A 26,142-nucleotide genomic window follows, 5' to 3' on the forward strand; every position below is an offset into this window, starting at 1 on the left:
AATTTTCTATTGTTATGACAGAAGAAAGCAATGAAACATCTGTTAAGGCTTTCCTCCAGGATGTAATATATTGCTGTCAATTAACTTGCCAACCTGAAGCCCTACTCTAAAGTGCAAAAGTGCTGGTAACAGGCAGAGCTGATACTCTACTTCCACACAGGCCAAGCTTCACTTGACAAGTAACCCATCACAGATCACCTCATTTGCCATTGTAGCTGTTTCTCATCACCTGCTGTTGGTTTTGTTGCTGCTGCATCTGCAGTTTCAGCATGTGCTGCTGCTGCTGCTGGACAGCTTGCAACTGCTGCTGTTGCTGCTGCTGCTGCTGTGCCACCGCAGCGGCCGCTGCCTGCTGCTGCTGGACCTGGAACTGCTGCTGCATGGCTGACTGCTGGGCCTGGAACTGCTGCTGCTGCAGAGCCACCTGCTGCTGCTGGAATTGCTGCTGCTGCTGCTGTTGCTGCTGGGCAATCTGCTGGAGCTGAAGTTGGTCTGAAAAGAAAGACTGTACTGAAAACATGAGACTCAAACAGTACGAGATTAACATCCTTCATTAGCAGCATGTGCTTTTGCTTCCTCAAATGGATGAGGCAGAATGAATGACACTTTCTACTACCAACTTCTAATTCACACACATTGAGTCAGCAACTGAGGTAAAGAGAAAAAAAATGTGCAGGAGGAAATTGCACCGAGGTCACCAGCAGGAGTACTGTACTATAGGAAACATAGATGAGCTCTACAAAAACAACGTTCTGAAGTTGACAACAGTAGGATGAAAGAATTTGCTCATACAACAGCTAGACTGTTCCTCACTATACTAAGGAAGGCATTTATCCCATCAGGTAGCAGTACTTAAAATCAACTCTTCCCAGCAGTTCCCTTGGCTGATTTAGCCAGAAGTATGACATCTCTTCAGCACGTTTTCCTTGGGGAAAGGAGTTATTACTGAAAAGCTGACATAACAATTTCAGTGGTTGAAGCAAACTGAGCACTTACTCTGCTGAGTAGCTGTAGAGACACCAGGCATACCATGAGGGGCCATTCCCGAGGTTCCAGGAGGCTGCTGCTGCCCTGGGAGGCTCATCTGTTGTCCCATTGGACCAAGGGCACTCATCCCACTCATGGGTGCTCCTTGAGCTCGGGAAGCCATGCCCATCCCAGGCGCCCCCGCTGCGGGACCCCCAGTTAGATTCTGCAGGGCATTCATCGGATCTACAAAGAAAACAGTTACCAATAGGCAGCTAGCCATGCAATTGTCTGCCCAAAATCCTCTGTTCTCCATCCTCCACTCTCTGATCTGTTGGCTTCAGACCATGACTAGATCCAATACCCCGGGAAACTAAGATTCACTGCTCTGCCTGTGAGACCAGAGGCTTCTGGCATATCTTTGACTCTCTGTATATAGAGTGGAGATGATTCAAAGTGCTTCAGAGTTCCAAAGTCCCACATAGAATCTAAATACATTAAAGAAAAGGAACTTATTAGCCACCTCCACATTTACACCCAAGTCAAAACAAGCTGCCAACAAAAGTCCATGAGGATATACAGCTTATAACCTCAAACACCAAGAGGGTCCCACCATGGATCCTCTTCCTCCTGAAGTCAAATGGAGAAGCAATGCTCAGACCAGAGGAAGTACTTTGCTATACAGTTCCCCCTTTAACATCACTTTTATTATGCAGTGGATAAATTCAGAGCCTTTCAAGACAGTTTTCATAATCTGAATCCTGGGCACACAGCAAAGTGAAGTCAAAGAGGGAATGGCAATTCAAGAGGGTAAAACAGAACACGGTGCAGAAGCAGCATTAATCAGGTAAAGAACACAGCACCCCCTCTTTCTCCAGCAGCATGTAATATTCCAGCTAGGGAATACACAGATGCTTTCTTCTTAGTACTCCACAACCCTGATTCCTAAGCTGTTCTGTTTAGAAATGGGGAGCACAGGGGGAAGGAAGGACACAACAACAACAGCAAAAAAAAGGAACTCTTACCACTGACTGAGGCTTGAGATTTCTTATTGTCTGAAAAGAAAAAACAATTCATCATCTTTGCCAATCTTGTCACACACAAATCTGACCCTTTAGATACGCTCTCTACAAGAAATATATTCACATAATTTAAAAAATAAAAAACCCACTATCTACTGTAGTTCTAATAAAATGCACTAAGCCAATTTGGTAACCAAAATGCTACATAAATAATGGAAAGAAGGCAAAAATACAGGAAAAATTAGGAAGGAAGAAAAGTAGTATAAACAGTAGTTTAAATAATTTTTCAAATATTTTTCAATTATAGATGATGGGTAAAAGAAACAGTATTTAGAAATTAGGCATGCATATTACAGAAAGATTTTGAAAGCAACTTGTGAAGAGTCACATGCAGAAACCCTAAAATTTACTTTTATTTTGGAGGATGTGATGAGCAACCCCATGACTGAGGAAAAAAAACAAGCCAAGACTAAAAAAATCACTTACGGATATCTCGAAAATGGATAATGAGTCTGGCCACAAGAGAAAGATATTCCTCCTAAAGATGAAAAATGAGTATTTCAGCATAAGAAATAAAAACAGAGCAACCATTACTTTCTGGTTCTCCCTCAACATAATGGATTTTACTTTGCAGTGTCTGTGGGCTTTTCAGAGCAGTTCACTTCCAAGAAACAGTCTGTTTATTAAGTCAGAATATTCTTACTAACAGGTCATTGCAGTTGATGGTACAAGAAGGCCAAGAACCAAAAAACTCACAGGAAAGAACCTCTTTGACAGTTACACTAATAGGATCACAGTATGTGAACACTATAAACAAATACATCCACTTTCCAGTTCTTATCCACTATAAGTCATTTTCATAAGGATTAAACCTTGCTTTTACTTCATGTACTGGCTTATTTTAGTCCTTGAATTATGTCACACTCATACTACCTTTTCTTAAGTTAAGTTCATATTACAAACACAAGTAAAATAATAACTCTGAAGACTAACATGATAGAAATGTCAGAAGTGAAAAGACAAATATTCTTTGCAGCATTTTATTACTTACACGTTCCTCATAACATGTAAGAAACTGCAGAGGGCTGAGAGAGCCTTCCTGCCCATGAAACCACCAACTCACCAGTGAGGATGCCAGCCACAGGCATAGATCTGTGACATCAGCATTAGAAAAATTTTCACCAAGACAAGCTCTGTCCCAAACGTGGCTTGTTTGGAGACAGCAACAGAATCCAATTTCTCCTAACACAGCTCCAGGGAAGAAGTTTATGTTTTGGCAGAGTGTAGAGTTGTACACTATTGCCAGACTTTCACAGAGACCACAATGCTTGTCTTGGTGTTACTCTTGCCAGAAGCCTTTTCATTGATATCCCAGGTTTTTCTGACCATCTACTGGTCACATGGAATGGTGCTACACTGTAAATAAATGGAATTCTACACAATTCACTACACACAAACAGCATCAGCAAAGCTGTCTTGCACTAAGTCCAGTCTGGTGCATATATTGGATGCAGAACACCTCACTTTCCCTCAGAGTAAAAGAAGCACATATAAATCAAAATTTCAGATAACTCTGTACTACAAGCAGAGACAGTTAACTAAGTGCACTGGCTTTGCTGTTTCTGCAATTTGTTCCAAACTTCTTTGGACATGCAATAACTTCTAGAAACAAATAGAGATGCTTTACCCTTGTTTTGGCCTTCATAAACACATGACTCTCCATATCTTTGCTGGATTTATTATGGGCAACACCAGCTTTCCTCATAGCTTCATCACTGAAAAAAAAAAAGGAAAAAACAAGGCTAGGTATTAATTGAGGACATCAGTAAATACTTTCTCATTTATAGATATAAAACCAACAAACAAACAAACAGAACCCCAAACCAACACTACATACTTAAAATCACCACCCTTTAATGTTTCTTCAAATGATGGAGAACAAAGCCAACATCAGTATTCTTTGCAGAAATCCAAGGACAACTGCAAGGCAAGTCATTATTTTACCACCTTGACAAAATACCAGGAGTTGTTCGTTTGAGGAAAACTGATTGACAAGATTAATGTTTTCCATTTTGGGGGAACCATTTTCCCCTGAATTTCTACCAGGTCCCGTGCAGCAGGAATGGTGCTTGCACAAGCAGTAAGCTGGTTCAGCTTCCTGAATTAACTCAGTAACAGCCACAGAAGCAAAGAGCAGGTGGTACAGCCTTAAAATGCAGGAGCTTAGGCTGCCACAACTCATTCCCTTCCCTCACAAACCAGCAGCAGGCAGCTGACCTGCTGCAGCCTGCAAGGTAGAACACAGTGAACATCCTACCTGCTGCAGGGCTCTCATGGTAACCTGTTGGTGTGGTCTGGTAGACACTAAAAAAAATGCTGCTTATTTATGAAGTTACTTAAACTGAAGCTGAATCTGAACATAATGCAGGACAACTATTCCTCCATGGGCAAACAAGCCTTAAAGTGAACTGCTCCTGAAGGAGCTCTGCTGCGGAGGAAGAAGCTACATCCAATTCTTTATTGACAATCCCTTTTTTAATGCTTCCCTTTTTGGAAAGGCTGCCTCTAAATCCACACTACTCTATGAATCCTCCTTAACTTCCCAGTTCCAGTACAATGGCAATGCCTTTCATGTTGAGAGCACTGAAAACTGAGCTGGCAAAAAGAGAAGACAAAGGTTATGCAGAGGCAAGTAAAGAAAGTAATGCAGGTAGTGCTCAGTGGCTGTGATACAGACAGTGATCAATGTGGAACTTGGTACCAGGAACTTGGGGGAAAAAAAGAAATTATCTACTTTTACATGTATCTACCTTTTCCTTTTGAAGTTATAGAACATGAAAGACATGTTATTATGACTACATCCTTATTAGCAAAAATGCCACTCCAAGATGTCCACGTCCTATCTGTTAGCATTCCAAAAAAGGTTTAGACTAGGAGGAAGAAAAAACATACAACTCTTTCCTTGTTTACACATTTAACTGCAATCAACATAAAAATATTTACATTAAAAGACTAGGAAAGTCACTTAAAAAAAAAGTCACAGCTTTAGCCCAGAGTTAAGGATACCACGTAACGTATGGTATCCTTATGGAACACTGAACTCGACAGAATTCTGAAAACTAGACGGTACCAGACAATCCAACCTTCATCTGCCTCATCAGCACTTAGTAACTGCATCACAAGATGTGCATGAAAACTCTGCGCTTTGGATTTCATGCACAACACTCAAAAGTTGTGGTTTCAAAAGACGAAGCATTCGACACCAACACCAGCTTCAGGAATTCCCCCTCCATTCCCAAGAAGCTTGTTTCCAGCCCAAATATGTGCAACCACTCACTAAGGCCAACTGGTCTAGCTGAAACATCTTGCAAAACACGTTCTCCTTCAAAACTACACCAGTTCCCTCCCCAGCTCACACCATGACTGAATGAATCAGTTGTTCCAACGAAAGACGAGGGCAATGAGTTCCAGGGCCAACACCATATTAAGACATGTAAAATCACCACATGCTGCTTTGTGAAATAGAATATTTGATCACTATGACACTTAGTTAACGAAACCTTTCTTGCTTGAAACAGCAATGGGTGGGCAGGGGGGAGTGTGCTGGTGTGCTGTTAGACACATGCATCCACATTACAAGGTTTAAAAACCTCAAAGTAAAACTTTATTCCCTTGATCTTGTGTGGTAACTGTCTCACACAACATTTCTGTTTGTTACAGATGGGGCATAACAAATGTTATCAATAGCAGCCCTCACTGCAGGAATACCCCTGTGACACCCCAGCAGAAGGCCCAAAGCAGGAATCACTCACTACTTTATTCACAGTTGCTTGACAGAATACGAGGCCTGAAGGTCCCAGGTCCCCAGCACAACTCCTTCAGCTACACAAGGAATGCAAAGGACCATCCAGCCTCCCTAATGCCTTGTTCTAGCATTACCTTTCCTTCCAGTTCTGCAGAGATGAAAAAACCCTTCTCACTACACACAGAGTCATCCCTTCACAGCTTCACAAACATATCCTCCAGGAGAAGGGATTCCCTCTGGCAGAGGTGACGAGGTAAGAAGCCACCCCTGCCAAGTCATGCTGGTACAACTGTCTGTGTGGCTTTGCCATCAACAGCACTGAAGAACAAGCAAGGTTAAAAATAACCACTTTTCCTGAGTTATTTTTAATTTTGAGAAATTTCCCTATCAGGTTCACTGCATGGCAACCCAAACACTTGAAATGAAGATGTATTGCAGTAGCTTCTTCAGTTCACAGTTGTGTCAAAATAAGAATTTATAAATAACTAATCCCTCACTTCATCTACACTCCCAGGAAGGGAGAAACATCTGCCCTCTTGGACTTTTTTGCCTGAATTCTCACCAGACAACTTAGGCTGGAATATAAAATTGAGGCTGCTTTATGAACCAGTTTTGTGATGTGTTTCATGGAGAGCAACAAATGCAGACAACCTTCCTTTTCTTATTTTTCCCTTCATCACTCAAAAAACTCCAGCTGTTCCACTCTTTTTCTGCCTGCTCGTTCCTCAGTCTCCTCCTTTCACGTACTCTCCACATTCTCATCTCTATTTCTGTTCAAACATTCTTTCTTCTCACTCAGCTGAGCTACTAACTAAAGTGAGAAGATACAGATGAAAACTTCAAGCAAAAAAACAAACACAAAATTAATGGAACACCCCACAACCTGAGTTACATCCCTTTTCTACACTCAACACAATCCCCTTCTAACACAGCCTGGAAGCAGCTTGGGGAAGGAACTGTACACAACCATGAACTGGGTTTACCACCACACAACCCAGATCAGATTTGTCCTTCAGGTATAATGTGTCCTTTAAAAACACATCAAGGAAAGGCTTTTAGGAAGGAGACTCCCATGGCACCAGTAAGTACCAGCTCTATGTAAGAGCCAGGATAAAGAGGCACCCTGCAAGCACAAGTGTATATCCACACTCCTACATCACTGCTGTCTCCTGGAATGTCCTGGGAGAAGCCAAAGCTGCTCCTCAGCTCCAGTCACCTGGGCTCCAGCTTTTCCTTGATTTTGGAACTCCTGCTTGGGTCTGCAGTCACACTGAGCCCAGTACTGAAGAGGTTCTTGGGTCATCAAAGGCACAATTCTCTCAAATAACCCAATCATGCACACTGACCACTTACACAGGACACTTATTCCCCACAGCATCACTGAAATGTTCACTCACATGTCACTCTTAAAAAGAATAACAAACCAAAACCCCAAAATCTTAAATTCAGTGTTGTAAAGGAAACCCAGGCATGAAACTGCAACAAATTAAGACTTCTGTACCCAGTAGCATAACAAGGCACTCAAAAGGAGTTATGTGAATGGTTCCACACATTTAATTTATCATGTTTATTTCTTCAAAGCTACACAGCATTCAAGGGCACTTTTGTTTGCTTGTTTTGATGAAGCAGCAGAAGAGGAGGAGGAGAAGGAATGAGGGATTCACCTAAGAACACTAATGACTTTACAGAAAGTTTAGAAAGTGAAACATCAGTTCTAAGCACCAAGAAAGTTTGCACGGCTTTGACAGATACACATCATCATTACTTCTTTAAAGAATACTGTAACAGTTTAATTCTGAAACAGCACCTTAACTGAAGTAAAACTACAGGCAGTCAAACAGGAAATTGCTTACATATCTTAAAAAAAAGACCGTCAATTTTATATATTTATCCTTATAATCAACAAATTAAGGTCAAGCTTTCCAAACCTACATAAATTAGGACTTCAACATTACTTTAGAAGTAATGAACAGGGCTTTCCCTTCTGTAACAACCACCTTGCACAGGACAGAAGAGCCTTCCATAAAATAAGAAAAGTCTGCAGAGCAGCAAAGTAATTCAAGTAAAGCACTTGTTTCACAACTGAAAGGGCAACAAGTTGAACTTTACATTAAACCACCAGCATTTTTATCTCATATTTGCTCTAAAAAGTCAGAAACAAGCCCATAACAGGCGTTTTCATAAAACTGATTATGTCAAATTTCACACCACCAAGGACACCGCCAAAATCGAAGCCCTAAAGCAGATGGTGTCAAGCAGGACTGGGAGCCGGTGCTTCTGGGGAAGAGCAAAGTGCAACGGGAGTAGGATAGGAGAAATTAAGTAAAAAAACAGTCTGAACAAATCCTGGTACCGGTCCGGGGGAGTGGAAACAGCGAGGTCCGGGCACGAACCCAGGCAGCCCGGGGAAGGCCGGAAAGGCCTCGCAGAGCAGCGCAGACAGGCGGGACACGGCCCCAGGGGCGGCGGGAGCCCCTCCGGCGGGGGCCGAGGCCCGCGACCAGCCTGCCCGGCACCGGGCCCGCGGAGCGCACTCACATCTGGCTGACGAGCTTCTGCCGGAAGTTGGTGCTGCGCCAGTCGGTCTCGGGCCCGGTCACGTCCATCGCTGCCGCGGGCACCGAGGGCCGGGCACCGACCGCGCTCCCCCAGCCCCCCTCCGCTCCCTCCGCCGCCGCCGCGGAAGCACCGCGCGGCCACTTCCGGAGCGCCGGCGGCCCCAGGGAAAGGAAGTCCCGGCGCGAGCCCGGCCACCTCTCGCGAGGGCCGGCGCGGGGCTCGCTGGGAGATGTAGTCCGGCCCGAGGGCACGACAGAGCCCGGCCCCGAGGGTCGCGGCCGCCGCAGCCCCCGGTCCCGCCGCAGCCCCCGGGGCACCGGCCCGGCGCTCCTCGGGCACGGCCGCGGCACCGCCGCACACCGCAGCCGCCGCTGGGGGCCGCCCCCACCGCCCGCCCCGGTTCCGGCCGCCGCCGCCCCTCCCTCGCCCGGCGGGTTCCGGGTGGCCCATGAAGGCGGAGGCGCCGCCGCCGCTCTCGGTAGGTGCTGCGGGGGGAGCGGGGCCCCGGGCAGGGCTCTCCTGTGCGTTCCCCCAGGGGGCCCAGCGAGCCCCCCGGAGCCTGTCCCGGCCCCGCTCGCCGCGGGGGTGCCCGGAGGGGTCACGGGAGGGGTGCGGGGGCAAAGGCCAGGGGGGCGGCGGGGCCGGGGCAGGGCGAGCACCCCCCTCACCCCGGGCCCGGCAGCCCCTGGCCTTGGTCCTGCCGCCCGCACCAAGCCCCCGAGGAGCCGGCAGGGCGAGGCCGGGCCCCGCGTACCTGTGCGGGGCTTTACCCCGGGCTGCCTCACCTGCGGGGGGGGAGCAGGTGGGGCCACAGCGGGGCTCGGGACCTGCAGGGGCGTTTGCAACCCGGGAATAGAAAGTAAGAGCATAACTGTGTTCCAGCTGGCTTTCACCTCCTCGTCACAGGGTTGGTGGAGAGCCAGGCTGCCCCTTTCAGTGATGTGCAAGCCCAGGTGTCCCTGATGGGGAAATGTCAAAGTTACGGGGTAGAACCTCACAGATCTCGGCATTAATGTGGCGAAGAACGTGAACAAATCTGTGTTTGACAGAGAAATCAGAGCTGGAACATGCTGGAAGAGGCCTTTGCTCTCTTCCAGGTCACTTAATTGTTATACTTGTAACTACTTTCTAAGTTTTTTCCTCCTTGCTTTTTAATATTAAAGAGTCGTGATTGATTTAAGCAGTTCAACAAACCAGGTTCAAACCTTGCCAGCTAGCCAAGTCTCTCAAAATTCATTGAACATATACAGCTGACTAATTTATAAACTGTCAATTTTGACATAGTTGTTACTTAGTAAAGAGTTTACTCTCATAGAAACCTCGTTAAAAAAAAAAGAAAGTGTTGTTCTTATTATGGAAAAGACTTTAGGATTTCTGAGGGGCTTTCTAAGAACTCTTAGGATAATTAAAACAATTCTGTCAGAAGAACACGTTCCTGAGATTTCCCAGGTCTATCTGGACATAGCACTAAACACTGTCTCCTGAGTTTGGAAAAAAATGGAACTTTATTGGTAGGCCAGTTCTTTTTAGGGTAAACACTTTGTCTAAATATTGTTGGTTAACAATTCCTTCAAAGACAAGCAGCTGCTTCATCCAAAACAGAACATGACTATTGAAAGACTCAGATGACAAAAGAAATCTTGTTTCAAGATTGGGAAGAAGAAAAAAAAAAGAAAAAAACATAGTAAAAGACAGTCAAACTCTTCAAATGATGCTGAAGCCATAAGAGAAAGCATTTTAGCACTGTATTAATTTTTGTTGTCCTTATGGCACTTTTTTGGTAGCACTTGGGCCACAGGCCACCTCCCAAAATGCACAACAGAAAACATTACAACTCAATGAATTTGGGTAAGTTGCAGACTTGATATGGATAAGGCAAAACACTCAGCTTAGAAAACTCCCACTTTTCAGGTTATGCTAGGGAAAAATCATTTAAAATATCCATATATTTAAATATAGATATGTTTCATGGTTGTTTTGCCATATACCCATTAAATATGAGATGTTTTAATCTTGATATGTCTTAGAAATAACTCGTAATAGGCTTGGGGGGGGAAAAAACAAAACCAAAAAAACCCCAGGTGTTTTCTGCCAAAACCTGTGAGTCAGCGTAGTTCGCAAAAGCAGTTTGCCAAGTCACGCCTTTTGGGTTCCTCCCACACTCCAACTATACTACTAATGCTGGAGACTGAAAACGGCTCAGAAACTCAGCCCAGAGTGTGTGAGTGCATATTTCCATTAGTGATGTAAAGGAAGATGGTGGGCACAGACCAGGGGAAGTGTGTCATCATCTGAGCACTTAAAAGTAATGCTGAGCTATGATGTACTACCAGATAGCCTCCTTTCTTTCCTTGTCAGGGGATCTTGGTCAAAAGGAGTTGTTTGGGTTGTTTCTTGTAGCTGTAGAAGGTTCCTAAAATGAAATATTTCAGAAAGAAGATCTATTTTTGCGCAGTTGTGAATGCATAGAGAGGGACAATTCTGAAAGAAGCAGTGCTGAGCAAAGCTTCTGCCTTTCCTTCACCCCCCTTCTCTTCCATTTTTCTTCAAAAAGCTTGAAACTGGCTTAAGTCTTGTCTACACATAATTGTGAACTCAATTGTCTTTTATGTACCAAACAGTCTCACAAGTGCCCATTACAAATTATCATGTAGTTGGTGAATTATTCCACTATTTGCACTCCAGTTAGAACAAACAATAGTTTTGCTCTTCATTTTACATTGTTTGTGGCATCACATTTGTTTTCTGAGCTGTTTTGGCAGGCACCCAGCTGCCTCCCCTTTCTGCACACTCCCTGCCTAGCTGATCTGTTTGTGTGACCCCTGCCCTGTTAAAATGTGGTGCATAGCCAGGTTCTGCCTCTTTGCATCTGCAACCCCTCAGACTCAGCATAACCAGCATTTTGCTCTAATCTTGCATATTATCTTGTCAGGCTTTCAGCTGAAGCCTGCTTTAGATCCTAACCCTTGTTACTCCCTAGGGAGAAATGAAGATGTGGGAAGCCTTAGGGCACAGATATTAAATTTCCTCCAGTGCACTACGACTTTTAAGGGCCCTAATGTATTTGGATCACAACCAGCACAACACACTGGTTGTTCTGTGTTAGGAAAAAGCTATGATGAATATGGCCTGCAAGAAGGAGGACAGAGCTGCAACTGAGGGGCATCAGCAGACTCTGAGAGTGGACCAAGAGGAACTACATAAATTTCAATATAAAAAGCAAAGTCATGCACCTGGGTCAAGAGTAACTCCATATACTGGAGACAAGCCTGGCTAGAATTCAGCTTTGAAAGAAGAGAGCCTGGGGCTCTTGAGGAGCAGCAAGTTGAGTATGATTCTTCTAACAGTGCCCAGCTTTGCACTAGGCTGTGTTAGCAAGAGCACAGCCAGTGGGTCATGTGAAATTATTATTTCCCACTCTATTCAGTACTTATAAGCCAAAAAAATTTGAATACACCATGCCCAGCTTTGAGCTCTTACTGACAGAAAAACCTGAGAGTTGAGTGGAGGAACCACAGGGGGCAGGAGCACGTACGAGAAGATACAAGCACATGCAAGGCAAGAACACTGGGTTTGTATAGTACAGGGAAGAAAAGGGTAAGGTCAGAGCCATTTTTTAAGCTAATGGCTACAGGAAAACAGAGCCAAACTCTCCTCTGTGGTACACAGTGCCAAGGGTGAGAGGCGAGTGTCACAAATAGTAGGGAAAAAAAACTCAGATGGATAAAGAAGAAAACAAATCTGGTGGTTAAACACTCAGTTTTCTGATTATTGACAGGGATGGAGAGTTTGCACTCAACAAGGCTCTCAGCATCCTGACCTGATTTTGAAGGTTTCCCTGCTTTGAGCACAGATTGGACTAGAGAGCTCCCAAGTTTCTTTCCAGTCTAATTTATGCCACAATTTTAAGAAAGCATGGGACCCCCACCAAGCTTAAGCCACCTGTCCATATGGCAGCAAGCTAAACAGATTTGGATACTCGACACCAGCAAGCTCTGGTTTATTTTGGGCACAGCTGATGCACAAGAAAATATCACTATCTGCGTAAAACACCTCTTTGTAGAGATGTAACTGACAGCCACGAGCTCTTGAATACAAAAATGTCTCAAGTTTCCATAGAAACTAACTTGGATAATCCTTCCTGCATCCAGTCATTTCTCTACAGTAGAGAATCAAGGCTGTCAGCACAACTTTCCCACAAAACCACCCCCAAACCCACACATGCACCACACAATAGGAGCATCACTCTGTGACCTGGATGCTGGTCATAGAAGGGGTGAATACTTGGCTGGGTGTGTATCATACCATGTAACACCAATATCAGACTTCAGCACTCTGGATTATCTACACTGAGTTTAAAGCACAGGATCAGTGCACAGCCTATGTCTCACCAGAAAATAAAAGCTATGTTAGCTATACTGGCAGCACAGAAACTCTGTGGTGTAACAACTGCTCTGCACTTAAACATTCAGGTAGGACAGACCCCTCTAGCACATCTATTTTGCCACGCCATTAACTTTTCCCCTCCACAGTTCTAGCTGAGCTACTCCATTCCTATACCTTTTGTTCTTAAAAGAAGCAGGATTTTCAGTGAGCACAAGAGCAAGCCAGCATACCAGTTTCTCAGTATTTTGCCATTTGAATGATCAAGCTACAATCAGTTCCCTAAATTCCTCCTGCCCAATGCCAAATTCCTCAGTCATAAGCCACATACCTTTGTTGTGAAAGCAAGTATTCTATTGTTAATCAGAGAGGGGATTTTGTTTTTAAAAAATTACCCACAACCCTTTTCATGGGCAGTTAAGGAGTTATTTCAATTTAATAATCAAAAAACCTACTTTTTTTCATGCCAGTAGTCTGCAGAAGCATGTTGTGGAAATGGAGTTTGAATACAAGACAATCCACAGAGCTACCAGCAAGTCACTGAGATACTGTAGCTTCCACTGTGTCCACAGCTTATTACCAGGGACCACTAGTGAGACAGCGCACTTTGTATATAATACAGGAAATAGAAGGAAGTACTAGATTTCCTTCATGGTCCCTCCATTGCAAGGCATGGCTGCCTTCTCTTCATTCCTAAATGGAATCCAGACACAGAATACAGAACATTTCAGTGTATTGAAAAAGAGCAGTTTTCTGTTTCTAGGTACCCCTGAGGGTTTTGCTATTTATGGGGGATTTTTGTGTCTCTTTTGTTTTTTAACTCCTTGATTCAAAGTGACCAAACAATGAAAGTCTTCCTACACTTGTCTGTAGAAGTGCACATACAATTACTGACCTCATTTGCCTCCTTCCTCTTTATGTACTAGGCACTCAATTGTAATACCTTAAAGTTAATCCCTGCATAAACCCATGTCCTCCAACAGACAAATGCAGACCAGCATAACTGCAGGCTCAAATACCTTGTGCAGTCAACAGAGAAAATGTCTAGTCTGATTTTCTCTGCAGTTTCAAAGTGGTTGGAACAAGGACTTGCCTTCCCCTCTTTCTGGAGACAGCATCCCACAGCACATGAGACAACACTTATTCTTTACTACTGTTGAAGAAGCCCAGTGAGCCCAAGGAATTCCTCACCTTTTCCATCCTAGGCTGAGTCCTGCAGTACTCAGCCACTGAATCCCACTGTTAACAGCTGACCAATACTAAGAAACTTGCACAAGAGGAGAGGGGAAAGAAAATGCATTACTCAGATTTCTGGGAACTTGGCTCAGTCACAGAACTATAGTTTCTTAATAAGAGAAGTAAGAGAGCAGAGAGGCCTCAAAAACATCCTTACAAGCAAGAAGCTGACGGTAGAGAGGCTCAGGATAGAGGGAACAAACCTGTTCTCTCTCCATTCTGAACTGTCCTGCTTGCATTACATTTAGGTATTTTGCATGTTTGTTTGTTTTAATAAAGATTAAGGAAAAAAAAACCAAATTTGAGGAGGTAGGGTTAAATTATTTTGGGCTCAAAATATATGGTGTATTCAATACATTTCCTTGAAATTTTAACACTGGTGGACACTGACAATGCATAAGAGTTCCTAGATACCTTTACAGTCATTCCCCCCACCCAGCTGGTACATCACACATGAAACAGCACATTTCCACTGTTTGGACTACCAGAGTTTTAGACAGTAACAAAGGCACAAAGCACACAGATCATGGTTAGACCACACAGTTTGAGAAGCAAGCTGCTGTGCTAACAGCAGTATCCCTCCCCAGAAAATTTGTAGTCAGCATTTAGAACTATACTGAGAGAAATACACAAAACTATCAGCTCACCAAGCACACTGCATTTAATCCAGAAAACTCAAACACCAAAAACAGCCCCCTTTTCTTTCAAAGCCCACAACACAACCCCCTAACCCTGCTTCAGCAGCTGCTCTTTGTAACTCACCCAACCCAGCTGCTCCTTGTGCAGCTTTTACAGAGCTGAGCACACTTAGCTGAGTGAATCTTGCTGGTCATCCCCCACAGCCACTTGATGGTCCTCTACCCTTCTTTGTCTTACAGCTCTTTTCTACCAGCTCCTAAAACTACCTAGATTGGAGTTAAGAGGCTTTTCTTGGCTTCTGGCTCAATGAGGACTTAACCACCTATGTCAGTCAGATACCACAGACTAATACCACAAATGTTCACCTTTAATTTGATAGCTTGGGAACAGTTTGTTAAAATGATTGGAATGAGAATTTTTCTAGAGCAGTCTGTTTCCACTGGTTAAAACTATGACAATAGACAGGTATACTTATTTATGAGCCTTGGAGCCCAGATTAGGACAGTAGGGGAGTACATGAAACAGCACAGAAGTTCACTGAATAGCCACAATGTGATTAAGAAACTTCACATATCCATGTACAAAAAGAGCTTATGAGTGCTGGCAACTTTTAGACCACATATACTGTACCCACTCAGTTCTATGCAACATTTTTTCCACAGCACCACTGACATTTGACCTACACATCCAAAAGTGGTCAGTGGCAAATAACTGTGGATGGCAAAATACTCATGGGTAGCTATAGAGAGTGGTGGGTTTCCATATCGTAGTGTCTCTGTGCTCCAGCCACACAAGACAGCTCTGGAGTTGATGTAGATGCATGAGTGACCACCCTGAGGGACATCCAGCTCACCAGGGCTAGCCAAGGTACAACCCAGGGGCAGAACTTGACAAAATTGACTCGCTGACAAAATTCAGCAAGTAGAGTCTACTGAATATCTGCAGGCTCAGCTGTTGACTGGCCAAAAATCATCTGTGGAGGATGATTCAGCTGCACTCCCAGCCTCTGTGTTTGACCACACTGGGCTTACCACAGCTCTGCTGGAAGGACTGGTTTGTTCAGCTACTGATGACAGATGTGGTATAATTCGAGTTCATATCTATTAGAACTAGCAGTGAGATTATCTCCCTGCAGATCTCCAAGACAGCCTAACTTGTCACTGAAATGCAGTGCAGATACTAATGCTCCTATAGGCTACAGAATCCCTGAATTATTAACTTCTTATCTTTTTTATATTTATTTATTTTATTTACTCTCTTTCATAATACCATTTGACCTTCCTGATTCCAGTTACCATATTTTTAAGATAGGGTCCCTTCTGGGGCTTTACTTGCTGTGAGCTTCATCCTATTTCTGTCACTCTTTAAGATTATTTGGATACAGAATATTCTGAATAGTAACTGTCTACAGTCATATTAATTAAAAGTAGATAAATAAAAGCTTGGCATGATTATACAGGTTTCTCACCTTACCCTGCATTTATCTCTCTCTCTCTGGAAAGTGCTTCCCCTGCAATACATTTCTTTGCTAACACTTGCTGCGGGGGTTCAGTGGCCCGTGTAGTTTTATTCTCTCTCATTTATCTCTCCCCAGCCTCTCCTCCACCAATGACTACACTGTATGACACACTGTAAGATTGTATCAAAGGTCCTGACATTTCCCCTACTCATGAAAAGTCTTTGAATTCAGAAAACAGTTCATTTGTTACTTTCACTTCTGCTTTTTGATACAATGATTTTACTCTCATAGAGACTTCTTTTGGTACAGCTCTCTAAGAAGAGGAAAAGGTGTAACTTGTTTTGGAGCATTAACCACATTAAACTTCATTAAGAGAGTCAATTTGAATCAGTTCCTCGTTTGGACCATATCTCACCTTACTTTGGTTTTGCTGCATTTATTCCCTTCTGGTGAAATGGGAAATTACTGATCAACATCTTATTACACTCACTGTTTCAGTTGCCTTTCTTACTATATTATCTCCCTTGCATCAATCCATCACTCTTAGTAGTCCCCAGGAGCAAATCAAATGATACTGTAATGTTTTGTCTGCTTTCATTTTATTTCTAGGAAAAGCATCAACCTGTCATGAGAAATAATCCATTACTCATCTCTTCAGCTGATGATGGATAGTTTCCCTGTATAATCGACCTGAGTGCTCCTCAGAAGGATGTCTCACCAGACCTCCTATTCTGAGCTGCTGTCTTGGTTTTGCTGGCAAAGAGCAGACAGGCATTAATACACTTTTTAAGGGATTTTTCCATCCCATTCACCATGCAATAACACTTAGCTAGCTAACCTATTTTTTTGGACAGTGTAGGCTAACTTCCCTCAGGCAGCACAATAAAGATTTTCATGTTTCTTGGTGTCATCTAGGTAGCTCCTTCCTCACTGCCCATACACCAAATACCTGCATCGCTTTGAGAGATTTCCTATGCTGCACTTGCTATCTGTGGCTGGCACAATTAAACAATGGTTCCATTTCTTCAGTGTTTGTTTGGATTTGCTGGGTTTGTTTTGCTTTTGCTTCCCTGACTGCTGATAATCCCTTGTGACTGTCCCTTGTGCCACTAAGCTATTTCCCAGGCCACCGGAGGAGAGGCTGTTATAAATATGATAAGCAGCCATATCAGCTCTGTTACTTCCTTTTGCTAATTTGGGGTGTTTTTTAATGTGCTCTGACAACTGGATAGAGTCCATAAGCTGTAACTGCTACAACTTCTGACATCTTCAAAGACAATGGAAAGGGTAAATTACAGGATGGTAGAAGAGGACTCATGAGATTTTGAGTGCTTAACCATAGACACGAAACACAATCACTTCCAGCCAGCTTTTTACAGATGTTTCCCCATATGCTGTAGGGGACCTTCCCACTGTGCCAGTGGCAGCCCTAGAAAAAGGTACAGGATAGCCCTCTACAGTGCCTATGCTGGAGGAGATACCTTCTGGAGGGAATCACGGGGGAAATGGAGAGCAGTTGTGCACAATAGCTTGAAGTTGTCACGATAGAGAAACTCACAGTATACTGTATTTCATACAGTATTTTACAGAATTACAATTAGAAATGTGCTCAGCTACAGAAAATGGAAAAAGCAAAGACAGGGAGAGAGGAGAACTCTGATTCTCTGGTAAGATATCAAGAGAAAGATGGAAGGTGCAGTTTATATTGCAGCAAAGTTATCTGAGGATGTAATTTGGACTTTGTAAAAAAATCAGTCTGGTTTTTAATTATAAATGATACAGAAATGCAAAAGAAACAAGGGGGTTTGGTAGTGGGTTGGGAAGTGAAACTCTTGCTAAGAAAAAAATTATCCCCATATGATACCTGCTCTGGCTCTTGGACTGAAAACCCGAGAGCCAGAATACTTGTTTGAAAAACCATGTTCTGCCACTTTGGTGTGCTGATGTCCACCTGCCTATTTCCAGTATCATAATTCAGAATCATTTCTTCAGGGTAGAACTGTGTCTCCACTGACTGAAGAGTTGCTTTGATTTATTTTCTGTGACGGGCAGGGGTCAGAGGACCATTTGTAAAGCAAAAGCCACAAACCTTTGCTGATTCTGTTGTCTCACAGATTTCATTCTGCTACAGCTGGTGGCTGAGCATTTTTGCCTGGGATGGCGGAGGACCAGGAGCTGACTCAGCCACACAAAGCTCAACTGGAGCCCTCCCTCCAGCAGCGCACCAGCAACACGTACCGCAGTGCCGAGCACTCCCAGGCCCTGCTCAGCGGCCTCGTGTCTCTCCGGGACAGCAGCATCCTCTTCGATGTAGTTCTGGTGGTGGAGGAGAAACCCATCGAGGCTCATCGCATCCTCCTGGCTGCGTCCTGTGACTATTTCAGGTACCCCTCAGTCCGGCAGTAACGAGCACGTGTCTGAATGTTACTCAAACCTGCGGCACCCAAATCTTCTGTCTTGGCACACTGGTTCTGGATCTGAAATCAGACCCACGAGATGGAGCTGACTGTGTTTCAATATACTAACTGTGGCTTTGTTCATCTCTCTGTTATTTCTCTACAGAAATAAAGCTCTTGTTCCTGCACACTGAGCTTACCTCCACTAAATTCACTGCCTGTGGTACTTGGAGGTTTATAAAGAGGAGAGACTATCTGAACAGATGCCTTCTGCATAAGTGCACTCTGGCTTTTAACATATCCTTAGCATTGTAAGACTTTGCCCATTGTGGTGATCATTTCATAATACACAAAAAGTCACTGGAAGTGGGTCACTCTGTTATGTGCCCATAGTGTGACTGCCTGTGCATTAAACCAGGCATTCCCCAGTCACTTTGATGAGTAGTTTCTTGGACTGACTTTATTTCCATAGAGCAAAGAAACAAATCGAAGGCAATCCAGGCAAATTCTAACTGGAGGAAGAACTGCTCTATCTTAGAAAAAATTCCTACAGTCCCAAGTTCCTCTGTTTTAACTCTTCCTCTGCACCCAAAGTATCTGCCTTTGACCATTGACTATCCATATGTACTGGGCCTGTATTTAAGTCCTTCAGGTCTGAACTGTAACTTTTAGATGGCCCCTACTCTTTTCCTGCAGAATCAAGAGTTACTTTGGTAGGTCCTGAAGGCCTGTACTCTTTGTATCATTAGCTTAGAGAAGAGGTAATCCCATAGAAGTGCATAGCTAGGTTTTTATCTTTCTGAATATTTTTTATGTTCCCAGGACAACATAAGATAAGCAAACTGAAAATAGCTTCAATGCAAATCTGCCATAGCATGTGCCATTGTCTGTTTTGCAGAGGAATGTTTGCAGGAGGACTGAGAGAGATGGAACAAGAAGAAGTTCATATTCATGGCATCTCCTACAATGCAATGTGTAAAATCTTGAACTTCATTTACACTTCTGAGCTGGAACTCAGTGTGAACAGTGTACAGGAAACCTTAGCTGCAGCCTGTCAGCTTCAGGTGAGGTACTGGAAGATGTGACAAAAAAAAAGGCAAGAAACAAAAGCAACAATGAAAGAAACAGAAAATATGGATATCTGGTTAGATCTAGTCAGGGGTGAATAAGAGCATGAGTCTGGATAAGGATTTCTGGGATGCTGTAGCCACTGGAACTAACTGTGGAAGGGTAGGAACAATGAATGAGTATTTGCACATCTCATTTGTGCCAAGGATTTCATTACTTATAAACATTTACCATTTCATCTAGAGGACTATTTCATATAGCATTCCATTCTCACTGAAGCTTATGAAAGCTTCCCTGGAACCTCTGGCCTATGGTAAAGGACAGACTTTGCTGCTCAGAAACTACTGCACTGCTAAAGGTCTTCCCCAGTTGAATCCACAGGCTCATAACCTGTCCTGACCCCTCGCTACAGGAAATCCTACCACTATAGTTTCTAAGTGCAGGGTTCACATGCCTCTAAGATAAGTATTTTTCTCTAATTTCCCCTGCAGCTAACTGCTGCACAAGGCTTTGGTACTTAAACTTTGTGAGTGCTCGCTTTGGTTGGTTTTTACACACTTGGCAGCACTTTGTCAGCAGAGGGGCTCTTGGACAGCAGCTGTTTTCTTGCCAGTAATTCCTCCTGCCAGATACAACTTCAAGTTGTATTCAGAAGACAGTACTGAATATTCATTTTCCTTTCCAATGGCTTCTTGTGCTCTTGAGTGATATATTTGTTACAGATACAGTCTGTTATATAGTATGCCTATAGGGCTCTGAAAGGACAAATATGGAGTGCTTGCAATACAGTGTGGCTAGAAGTTCTATGTTATGATCTTCTATGTACCCACGTTGAGTTCTTTTTCTCTGCAGAAAGGTGAATAGGGTACCAGTGAACATGGTGATCAGACTGTGAGGAGAGCAGTCATCTTGAGGAACTTTCTTACAGTCATCCCAGGCTTCTGTCCCGTGTCTCCCAAGCGTGAGGCAGATGGTGTCTGAAATGAAAAATCTCTCTCTCTTGCAGATTCCAGAAGTCATTAAGTTCTGTTGTGATTTCCTCATGTCCTGGGTAGATGAAGAGAACATCCTCGATGTGTACAAACTTGCTGACCACTATGACTTGAGGCATTTGAGTGATCAGCTGGACTCCTACATTTTGAAGAACTTCACAGCTTTCTCAAGGACACAAGTGTACAGACAGCTACCCTTGCAGAAGGTCTACTCCCTTCTCAGCAGCAACCGTTTGGAGGTTAACTATGAGTTTGAAGTTTATGATGGAGCACTTTTTTATCATTATTCTCCAGAACAACTGGAGGCAGATCAGGTCTCCCTGATGGAGCCCCTTAAGCTACTTGAGACAGTTCGTTTTCCTCTGATGGAACCCCAGATCCTGCAAAGGCTTCATGACAAATTAAGTCCATGTCCTTTAAAAGATACAGTTGCAGATGCATTAATGTACCACAAGAATGAATGTCTTCAGCCAATGCTTCAGAGCTCCCAGACACAGCTGAGATCAGAGTTCCAGTGTGTAGTGGGATTTGGAGGGATGCATTCTACTCCATCCATTGTCCTCAGTGATCAAGCCAAGTATCTGAACCCCTTGTTGGGAGAGTGGAGGCACTTTACAGCTGCACTAGCCCCCAGAATGTCCAATCAAGGGATTGCTGTTCTCAATAACTTTGTATATTTAATTGGTGGAGACAACAACGTAAGTGGTTTTCGAGCAGAGTCAAGGTGTTGGAGGTAAGATAAGGATAATCCTGCTATCGTTTTTATTGCCACCCTGTTGCCTGTTTCTAAGTCACTAAGCCAATAGCACAGTCAGTACCCTTGCTGGCCAAAAGATTAGGAACTGAGCAGGAGCCTCACTGAAAGAAAACACAAGAAATGAGCCTTGTAGTAACAGAAAGCATCCAGCAGCACTTATGAGACAAAGCCCAGCCTGGCAGGGTAGAAACAGCTACTCATTCAAGAGAATTACATGTGCTACTTTCTGCCTTTTGGAGGGGAGAAGGAATAAGGGTGTGGGAACCAGTTGTGAACCTAGAACTCAAGGTTGTCTAGATGCTCTTGAACTAGGATTTTCTGGAAGTCCTCTTTGTGTAGTTTTTGTCCCAGTGCAAAGGGATATAGCAACCACACAGGGGTTTTAAGTAAAATTCTACTACTAATTGATTTTCAAGAATCAGTGTGCACAATAGCAGCATTCCAGAGTCCTTTTATAGTAGTTATTCTGTGACAGGGAAAAGAGCAGGAGGAAGGATCAGATTTAGACCTTCATGCCTATTATATTGCAGAAACAGATATAAACCCTGTTGTCTTTATATTGTGGTCATTTTTCCTAGTTTTAGCTGAGTTGCTCTTATTTTGTGGCATGCATAGTTTCACTTCACAAAGAGGTTTTTCTGTAACTAAAATTAGCAGATGAGTTAGTTTGATCTAAAAGCAAATCATGAGGTTCACTTTGAGCAGCAGATATTTGGGGAAAAGAATCAAAGAACCCACTACATATTTATGCCCTTCTTGTACTCTTGAGGATCCAGATTTAGTCTTTGTGCTATTTTTAGACTGTTTTACCTTGTAGAATGGCTCTGTGCAAACAGAGACTTTGATATGTAACCTGACAGCAGTGTATAAGATAATGGAAAACACAGGCTTTTATAGCATGATTATGTCAGCTAAAATACATCTTCTAAAAATAGCATAAAAAACAACATTGCTAATAATAAGATGTTGACTGCCAAATTTCACTTCGCTTACAGCTGAGCTCAATCTCAGCCGAAGACAGAGCAGTAACCCACATCTGTGGTGCTGTCTGCTATTCCAGCAACGATTCCATGGCTGTACAGGTAACTTTCTTTGATCCCATTCTTTTACAAGGTACGACCCACGGCACAACAGATGGTTCCAGATCCAGTCCCTGCAGCAGGAGCACGCTGACCTCAGTGTCTGTGTTGTGGACAACTATATATATGCTGTCGCAGGCCGAGATTACCATGAAGACCTGAGGGAAGTGGAGAGGTATGACCCTAAAAGCAACACTTGGGAATATGTGACACCTCTGAAGAAGGAGGTAAGGAGTGCATTAGCCACACACACACACACTACTACAGTTCCCCTTCCTGATTTAATCTTTTTAGATGTTTTTCTCCTGAGTAACTTTAAATTTGCTGATGTTCAGATGGAAAACAGTAGCCTCTGTGTATGGGATAAATGAATTACAAGAAAATAACAATATACATAAATTACATTTTCATCTTAAATGCTTATTTTTCGTGTTTTCTTGTTGGTTTTGCCTGCACCCTTATTGTGTTAATCCTTAAAAGTGTTTAAAATTGAACACATAACATGAAGGAAACTCCCATTTCTCCTGGGCAGGTAAACTATGAGCCACAGTATTGCAAGCTTCTCACTTACAGTCCTGACAACATGATTTACTCCTGATCAGAAGAGATAATTCCCCAATAAGAAGGAACTTATAAACTTCCTAGTTCCTGGACACAGAAGTGAGATTGGGTAACAAGTTCTGAAATTGGGATTATGAGTGAAATGAGTTCTAAATTCTAATGCTGCTAAAAACCACAAGAACTTCCATTTTCAGGTTAAAAGTGCTGCGAAGAAGCAAGATAAATAGAGACAACTGCTTGATGAATATTGGTTAGGGATGAAAATTAAAATCCTGAGTAATCTTTCAAGAAACTATGCTGATTTCTACAACAACTTTTAAAATTCTTGGGCCAAGTGACCAGCACAAATAATGCCTCATAACTGAGAATCTTGGGACACCTTAAAAATATAAATATTACTGCATTTTACAAAAGGGATGCAGAGGCAGAGGAGGATAAACAGCTTGCATGAGGTCACAAATAATAAATGTTGTATCAGTGCTGAAAATGTAAAAAGCCTGAAGATTCAATTGAGTGCTACTAAGTAGAATAACTTACATTCCTGATAACACTGCTTGTATAAGAAAAATCACCAACAGAAAGGCTTCCAAGTAGACTAGGGAGAAAGTTTATAGTATGAATAATCTTCTAATCGAGGAACAGTAATGAAGGAGACCGCTGCAGTTCTGGAAATTTTAGAAATTCTAGTGTATTTCACTCAGAAATTCTTATAATCTTATAGAAACTTATAATCACTTAGAAAGAATTGTATGTAAGAAAATCCTTTTAGGTTTTGATCTCTGAATAATTCATGAATAATGCCACTCCCTTAATGTCTATTCCATACCTTGAAACTTGGAGAAATACGTAAATCCAGGCCTCCACCTCTTGCTGTCCCCCGTGGCAATGCAGGTTTACGCCCACGCGGGAGCGGCGCTGGATGGGAAGATGTACATCACCTGTGGGAGGAGAGGAGAGGACTATTTGAAGGAGCTGCAGTGTTACGACCCAAGGACTGACCGCTGGGAGGTTTTAGCAGATGGCCCAGTGAGACGAGCTTGGCACGGGATGGCTGCACTGCTGGGGAAGCTCTACGTGATCGGAGGGAGCAACAATGACTCCGGCTACAGAAGGGATGTTCACCAGGTGAGAGCCTCACACCTGTGTCTTCCTTGGTGGAGTCTCTCTTCTGGATGCTGGCACGCTGATGTAATGCCTTTCTCCTACTAAGTGTACAAATAAAACTCTGCCCAGCAGTGGCTGCTGCACCAGCTCTCCCCCACTCAACTGCACAGCTTGCAATTTACTGTTTGCCTTGAACACATTGTCTCAACCACAAAGCATTAAAGCTCCAGCACTTGGAATTCTTATCAATTTTAAAATGTTTTTGATGGAGCTAAAGAGTGTGTCTGAATGATAAAAAGGTGCTTACAAGTGAAAGCAATTATCCAAGTAGGTACCCAATGAAATCTAAAACTCTCCAATGTGTGGTGCAGAGACAGCTTAGCAGGTTTGTTATATTTGTATGTTCCAGCATATTTTTTTCTTATGCTAACAGATGCATTATGTCTGACCTTATATTAACACGTCTCCAGCTCTTTCACTTCTGTGTGCATTTTTGGAATGACATACAGCTGTTACTCCAGCAGCAGGGTCAGAATTTGTGATTCAAAGCTATGTGGCAACTATGCACAATCTTCTGCTGAGTACTATACTTCTACTACACAGTGATATGCTCTCTCCACTATCAACACACTGTCAAAAGATGGATGATATTCTTCCTAAATAGTTTGCCATATGGCCAGGCTCTGTCACTAGGATACAAGTTCAATTTTGGCTAATCTCTTTCCTTTTTTTTTTTTTGCAGGTTGCCTGTTATAAGCCAAGCACTGATCAGTGGACAAATGTATGTCCACTTCCTGCAGGACATGGAGAGCCAGGCATTGCTGTCCTAGACAACAGGATTTATGTCTTGGGAGGCAGATCCCACAACAGAGGAATCCGCATGGACTATGTCCACATCTACGATGCAGAGAGAGACTGTTGGGAGGAAGGACCCCAGCTGGAGGATGACATTTCTGGGATGGCTGCCTGTGTCCTCACATTGCCCAGGGCTATTTTAATGGAGACAGAGAAATGGCTCTCAGAATGGCACGCAGACCGAATGAAGCATCACCTTGACTTTCCATCAGAAGTTATGAGCGTATCAGACTGGGAGGAATTTGACAATTCAAGTGAAGATTAGAAAACTTTACTATTTATTTTTTTGCCAGTGGATGAGGAATTTAAGGGTTGGAGAAAACACTTAAGAGATTTTATATGTCTTTCTTATATACGTAACTCAGTATTTAAAGGTTTTAAATATAAGCGTTGCGCACAAAATGCCATTCACAATCAGTGTCTGCCCATCTGCAAGTGTTCTGCACAAAAATGCACTTACAGGCAGTACCTGCCCACCTGCCAGAAAGCAGCATTTTTAAAGTAACCACAGAACTGCCATTCCCCCCCCCAGTTGTATTGAGGTTTTTTTGCCTTTGAAGGAGGCTTTTCTCAACCTTCAGCATGGACAGAAAAAAAGGCACAGAAGGCTCAGCTTGACTAGCTTCCTTCCTTCCAGCTTTTAGCTTGAAATCGCTTTTTGAGATTTTATTTTTCCTTTTCTTTTTGGTAATAAAACTTCCCAGCCAGCTTAACACAGGGAGGTGACACCTGGTGTCCCTCTCCTGTGCCAGGTGTCAGGCAGCTTGATTGGTTTTTCAGCAAGATTGAACATACAGAAACAGGAACAGTAGCAAGAAAGTCTGAACCTTCATCTCATCTGGGCATGCAGCCATCCTTGTAACTGGGAGAGAGTCTGTGAACTGACACCCACTCCTGAACTTCTATACTGCAAGTTCTGTCAATGCAGTGGAAAGAAGATTTCTAGAAAAAAGCTCTCTGTACAGAGTGTGGCAATCTCATCGTTCCACTGTCAGACACATTTGTTCTCAACCATAAATTAATAAATCCTTGTCAGAACTTTTTTAACTGCTGTCTCAGTTTTATTAACAGTGATGTGGAGGCTGAAAGCTAGAGAGCTTAATTAGATCCTATAGTACTACTACAATATCAGTGAAGTTACACCAGCCTGGGAAATGGGCAATTTTTTCATTCTTTTATTATATGCTTTAGAAGAGGATGAAGAGAACAGAGATTGGTTTGCCACAGCAAAAGAAAAAAATAATAACGAGATAACAAGAAG

The 26,142-nt window shown here is 43.1% G+C and overlaps 2 protein-coding genes across 9 annotated transcripts in view; one reads left to right on the forward strand and one right to left on the reverse strand.

Moving 5' to 3' along the window:
• MED15 (mediator complex subunit 15) overlaps window positions 1-26,142 on the reverse strand; it is a 47,573-nt gene that overhangs the window by 16,314 nt on the left and 5,117 nt on the right. The window contains exons 2-7 of one of the 4 annotated variants that reach the window (XM_051805426.1): window positions 23,749-23,860; window positions 3,676-3,763; window positions 2,475-2,526; window positions 1,992-2,021; window positions 997-1,212; window positions 230-492 (exon numbers count right to left, since the gene is read on the reverse strand). In XM_051805426.1, coding sequence (XP_051661386.1) covers window positions 230-492; window positions 997-1,212; window positions 1,992-2,021; window positions 2,475-2,526; window positions 3,676-3,753 — 639 coding nt within the window. In that variant the 5' untranslated portion in view covers window positions 3,754-3,763; window positions 23,749-23,860. Of the gene's footprint in view, window positions 1-229; window positions 493-996; window positions 1,213-1,991; window positions 2,022-2,474; window positions 2,527-3,675; window positions 3,764-8,331; window positions 8,584-23,748; window positions 23,861-26,142 lie in introns of those variants that run through there. The other 3 variants (XM_051805423.1, XM_051805422.1, XM_051805424.1) reach the window with 3 other exon arrangements.
• On the forward strand, window positions 8,738-25,928 carry KLHL22 (kelch like family member 22). Of its 5 annotated transcripts, none has more exons than XM_051805428.1 (7): window positions 8,738-8,830; window positions 18,184-18,453; window positions 19,364-19,529; window positions 20,540-21,258; window positions 22,396-22,588; window positions 23,814-24,047; window positions 24,769-25,928. In XM_051805428.1, the coding sequence occupies exons 2-7, from the start codon at window positions 18,227-18,229 to the stop codon at window positions 25,144-25,146; spliced, it is 1,917 nt and encodes a 638-aa protein (XP_051661388.1). In that variant the 5' UTR covers window positions 8,738-8,830; window positions 18,184-18,226; the 3' UTR covers window positions 25,147-25,928. The 5 variants fall into 5 exon arrangements, with proteins under 5 accessions (XP_051661388.1, XP_051661389.1, XP_051661390.1 ...); XM_051805429.1 differs by having other exon boundaries at window positions 18,201-18,453; XM_051805430.1 differs by lacking the exon at window positions 8,738-8,830 and adding an exon at window positions 10,184-10,200.

Source organism: Manacus candei, unplaced genomic scaffold (assembly GCF_025592945.1).
Source record: "Manacus candei isolate 608988 ecotype Guabito, Panama unplaced genomic scaffold, ASM2559294v1 h1tg000064l, whole genome shotgun sequence".
Classification (NCBI taxonomy): Eukaryota; Metazoa; Chordata; class Aves; order Passeriformes; family Pipridae; genus Manacus; species Manacus candei.